The 5351-nt window shown below is 39.8% G+C and overlaps 1 protein-coding gene across 1 annotated transcript; it reads right to left on the bottom strand.

Moving 5' to 3' along the window:
- Nucleotides 1-1807: 1807 nt before the first annotated feature.
- LOC121989273 (putative serine/threonine-protein kinase) lies at nucleotides 1808-3946 on the bottom strand. The gene is made up of 5 exons (XM_042543201.1): nucleotides 3806-3946; nucleotides 3581-3732; nucleotides 3290-3503; nucleotides 2539-2939; nucleotides 1808-2455 (listed from the first exon to the last, which is right to left on the bottom strand). Exons 1-5 carry the CDS (start codon nucleotides 3873-3875, stop codon nucleotides 2102-2104), a joined length of 1191 nt encoding a protein of 396 aa, XP_042399135.1. The 5' UTR covers nucleotides 3876-3946; the 3' UTR covers nucleotides 1808-2101.
- Between the last annotated feature and the right edge of the window lie 1405 nt (nucleotides 3947-5351).

The raw sequence follows: 5351 nt of genomic DNA, 5'->3' as shown, positions 1-5351 counted from the left end.
GAGTGAGCAGTGCGATGGAGTCGCAGATAGAGCACAGAGTTTGATCGGGCAGACCAGTCATCCGATCAGAGAGGCCGACCTAGTAGTATAATCTGACGGGCAGAAAGGCCGACCGGCCAAACAGAGAGGCCGACCGAGTGAGCGGAGAGGTCGACCGGGCGTGCAACTGGCTGGGTAGTGAGGCCGAGTGAAGCAGCTATGTAGCCGGTTGGGCGAAGAAGCCGAGCATCCTAGCGGGCGAGCCGCGCGGCCAAGTGAGTAGAGAAATCAAGCGGTCGAAGAATCCGAACGGGCTAATGGACCGTGGCCTTCAAGAGTTGCAGTTTCTTGAAACAGATTCGCCTCACCTTTGGCTATGCTTTGAGGTTTCTCGAGTGGTCTATTTCATAGTATACAACGGTTAACCGTGGCACACACCAAGCATTGGTGGTCACGGCGAATTGAGTGGTACTTGACTGCTATCACGGGCACTCCGCCAAGCAGGAGTTTACACGATAGAGGAAGCTTTTGCTGCTTTTCTGTGTGTGTAGGAGCTCAGATCAACGACAACATTAATGATCATTATTCGTAATTTTGTCCGTCCCGACCGATCCAACATTTGACGCACATAGGTCGTACTTGCACATGAGTCAACTTGGTTTAGTGCAATCTGGGACCTGGATTTGCACTTCCCTGCATACCCACATGTGAGAGAGAGTCTCTCCTCATGTATTTGTTCACATCATCAATGCATGTGAATCAATATAAACCAATCAATATGTCTTGAAACTTTCAATATGGGACTCAAGTCTCATTCACAATGGAGTCTCTTTCCTCTTCCACATTTTCTCCATTTACATCACTTATATCCAACATGTCATGTCTGGTGTGCATCGTAACATGATATTTTATATATAGAGAGTATATGTCACACCCTTTATGCAGTACACCAGCATCTTAATTTAATACTATAACATAATCCTTAATGCTTCTCGATTAAAAAAATAAATTATATATATAGATAATAAAAAAATCCATACGTCCCCTTCAACCTAAGCTCTCCATCGATTAGGACCTTTGTAATGACCCTTTATTTTATTAAATGAAACTTCTACATTTCTCTGTGGCACATCAAATAATCAATAATATGTGAAAGCAATACATGGAAGCATGATCAAATATCAAGCAAGCTTAACAAATAATTCCTTTTGTTTTTTTAACTAAGAATGAAAGTCACGTAAATATTAAAACAAAGCATGGAATATAATTATTACACATAATAAACATCCTACAAATATAAGATACTATAAGTATTATGAAACAGCTAAGTTATAACTTTGCCAACATTAAGTTTCATAATATCTATGAATTAGGGAATTAATAACATATGTATCCATGCAAATAAATAAGTATAAAATTTAAGTACATATATAAATACTTTTCAAAAATAAAAAAATATATATTTATGGATATATTTGTTAAATGTTTATTTTTGAGGGTCTTCTCACTTAGTGTCCAATATAACATTGTATCATAAATAACCCTATGAATATGACAAAATTAATATTCTCCCAACATTGTTATATATATATATGGCTTCAACCCAAAAATGTTTGCATTTATATCACTTACCATTAGACTAACTATTCTATGCTTCTTTATTTTTATTTTTATTTTTTTAAGCATAAAAATGAAAGTGAGCATTAATAAATTGCACGAGTCAATTAGAAATATAATTGAATATTATCAATTGATAACCGTTTGATTTTTAGTAATCATGTTGTTGATAGAATGCCCAAAAAAATATTATATTTGTTTGGCGGTCTACTAAGAACAACAAAAAACTACTTCAATTGCCAAAAACATCAAAACTAATCCAATGTACAGAGTGATTTCAAAGTGCAAAAAAAAAAAAAAAAGGAAAGCTCGATCATTGAATGAAGGTATTATCATACAAAAAAGGATAGCTTGTTATTACACATGTACCAACATCATTCAAAAAACTGGTATACCATCGAACCGAAACACAAAAAAAAAAAAACAAGCAAATGAAATGTAATCACAGATTGCTTCCACGAACGCCCTGGAATCTCAAATTGAAGACGGACAAAAGTACTCCACCTTAATTAGTAGGGGTCATAGGGGTCCAGGTGGTGGCACTCGAGGCAGAAGCAGAGTCGGGAGCGGAGGAGGATGATCTCGCAGCGGAAGGAGCAGGGCTGGAGGCGTAGGCGGCCCCTTGGTGTCTCCGGTATCTAGGTCCGGGGATTCCAGGCTTGCTGGGTTCTTCCAATGTTCTTGGCCTTTTGGACAAGATGATCACGACGCGGCTCATGTCAGGCCGCAGCTTGGGGTCGGACTGGACGCAGAGCAGGCCGAGATGAATGCACATTTCTACTTGCTCCGCCACGGCCGTGGATTTCAGCGCCGGATCCAGGAGATCCAGACTCTGTCCCTTCCTGTACAACCTCCAAGCCTGTAATTAATATGCATTTGATCAAAGCATGCGATGTGAATTGGGTTGAAATGATAGAATAGAATACATATATATATAGTTACCCATTCGAGGAGGCTTCTGGCTTCACAGTCAGGGAAGGGTGCGAAGGCGGCGTTCTTGCGGCCGGAGATGAGCTCGAGGATGACGACGCCGAAGCTGAAGACGTCGGCTTTCGCAGAGAGGGTGCCGTGCATGAAATACTCAGGGGCCATGTAACCGTTGGTGCCAACAACGCGGGTCTTCACCTGGCTCAGCTCCGCCGGGAAGAGGCGGGCCAGGCCGAAGTCGGCGATCTTGGGCGACCACTCTTCGTCCAGCAGGATGTTGCTGGCCTTGATGTCGCGGTGGATGATGGTGGTGTGCGCTTCCTCATGCAAGTACAGAAGACCCCGTGCTACACCAACGATCACATTAAATCGCCGACACCAGTCCAACTGCGCCATCTTCCAGTTATTTTCCTCTCCTGCTCATTCATCGCCATCCACCATATAAAATAGTATTTTTTTTAATCATATTAATTGTCTCATCTTTTTAGGTTATATTAAATTTTATGAATTTTGAATCCGTCAGTCATATTTTAAATTAGGATGAGTCGTTTTAACATGTGATGTATATTAGCAACTAGACTTCTATTAATAAATGGCATGACGACAAAGCTAGTAATGTTATTATCACTAGTGCATAGCCTCTTTAGTGGGGTTGAGAGTTTGATGCGGTTGGTCATATATCAATTCGACTGATATAGATTGACCTAACGCGAATTAAGAGCCAATTCGGAGATAGAAAAGTAATCAAACTCTGGAATCTGCTTACTGGAGAAGAGGATCTTGTCTAGGCTCTCGTTGCGGACGTACTCGTATACGAGGAGCTTGTCGTCACCGTGGGTGCAGTAGCCGTAGAGGTTCACCAGGTTCTTGTGCTGCACCTCCGACAGCAACATCGCCTCGTTCATGAACTCCTTCGTCCCCTGCCTCGACGCCACGCTCAGTCGCTTTACCGCTACCTCCCGCCCGTCCTCCAGCCGCCCCTGCACAGCGCCCATCCAGTCCATCACTCAGATCAACTATCCCCAAATCCCAATCCCTAATCCCCCTTCGCGCTCACCTTGAAGACCGGCCCAAATCCGCCCTCGCCGAGTTTCTGCTTGGGGCTGAACTTCCCGGTGGCCTCCACCACCGCCTCGTACCGGAACACCCGCCGTCTCATGGCCGTGATGGCCTCCAGGTCATCACCCTCCCTCTCTTTCTTTTTACCCTCTACTTTCGCCACAAGAAACAAATTAAATCAGAATTATTTACCTGCAGCAACTAGAAGCAGACGCCAGTTTACCTTGTTTAACGCCGCCACCGTCTAGGAAGTGCTCGATGAGGCTCTTCGAGAATTTTTTGAACCTCGCCATCCCCCACGACGACGACGACGACGACGAAGGGAGCTGAGGACTGGAAACTCGAAAGAGGAACAAAAAAGTTAAGGCGTAGTGGCTAACTCGAAAGTTCTATTTTAATTATAGCAACCGTCCCGGCACGCTCTTTACAATTCACACGATGTGGGACCGGTGAATCCTCTGCTTAGATAAAAGAGTAGGCGCGGTAGAAAACCGATCGATGGTCAGAAGTTATTTTTTTTTAAAAAAAAACATTAATCTAGACGAGTATAACTCGTCTGGCGATAAAAAATATTAAAAAAGAACGAGGACGATAAATTTTATAGTCATAATTTAATCAGTTAAAATGAAATCTTTTATATATATTTTTTATTGATATATATTAATTAAAATTGTATATAATAATAAAATATTTTATATTTAGATTTTGACTGACTAAATTTTGGTCATTAAAATTTATCCTAATTTAACATAAATGCACTAGCAAAGATAAGAATGATTTTGGGTATCCGACTTTGACCCAAAAGGCGAATGCGCTGTCTGTTGTCGGAACTAGGAAGACTTTAATTCCCTTACAATAGAGAGAAAGAAACATTAAAGTGTGTAGAAGATACGGATGGATAAAATATTAATTTAAAAAGAAAACGGACCTTCGACAAAAAACAAAAAAAAATATAAAAACAAACGAACAAGAATGTTTTGGCAGTTGATGAAATAGGCACGAAAGCAGCTACTGAGGATACTCCTCCGTCGAGAATAATATGGGCTAAAAAAGAAAAAGTTTAAGAGGCGGACATTATTTATAAATCAGTAATTTATTAAACTGCTTATCTGATTTTGCGTATCTTCAAAATGATCCAATCGTGTATTCCTTCCTAGTTTTTTCCATATTAAAGCACCCCCTCTCTCTCTCCTTTTGCACTATTCATCTTCCCCTCCCAAAAAAAAAAAAAAAAATTATAATATGGGATGAATTTTAAGACAAATTAAAAAAAAAATCATCTCAAAATGAATTTGCTATGCAATTTGCGAAGAAAACTACTTCATTGTCAATAAACGGTCGCAAAAATCTACAACGAAATAATATAAATGGAAAAATTATTACAAATTTGAGATGAAATAAAATTCATCACATAATTTCATAATCTCAGAATTGTGATGAATCAAGGTGTTTGTCAGAAATCTAAGATTTGAATCAGTTATTCGTCGCAGGATTCAACACAAATTGTGACGAATCAAGATTCATCGCAATTCTATGACGAATACTCTTATTTGTTGCAATTTTACGATGAATATGGTTCATCACATAATTGCGACGAATAACCAGATTCGTCACAGATTTGTAACGAATTTCCATCACAAAATTCGTCGCAAAATGAAAATGTTTTCACAGAACTTATTTATTTATACATTTTATCATGTATACAAATATAATCACAAGCTGTTTATTTCAGATAAATACGTAAATGAATACATAACACATCATATTCA

Source organism: Zingiber officinale, chromosome 6B (assembly GCF_018446385.1).
Source record: "Zingiber officinale cultivar Zhangliang chromosome 6B, Zo_v1.1, whole genome shotgun sequence".
Taxonomy (NCBI): domain Eukaryota; kingdom Viridiplantae; phylum Streptophyta; class Magnoliopsida; order Zingiberales; family Zingiberaceae; genus Zingiber; species Zingiber officinale.
Note: the sequence above shows the minus strand (reverse complement) of the source record. Positions and strands in the feature narration are given on the sequence as shown.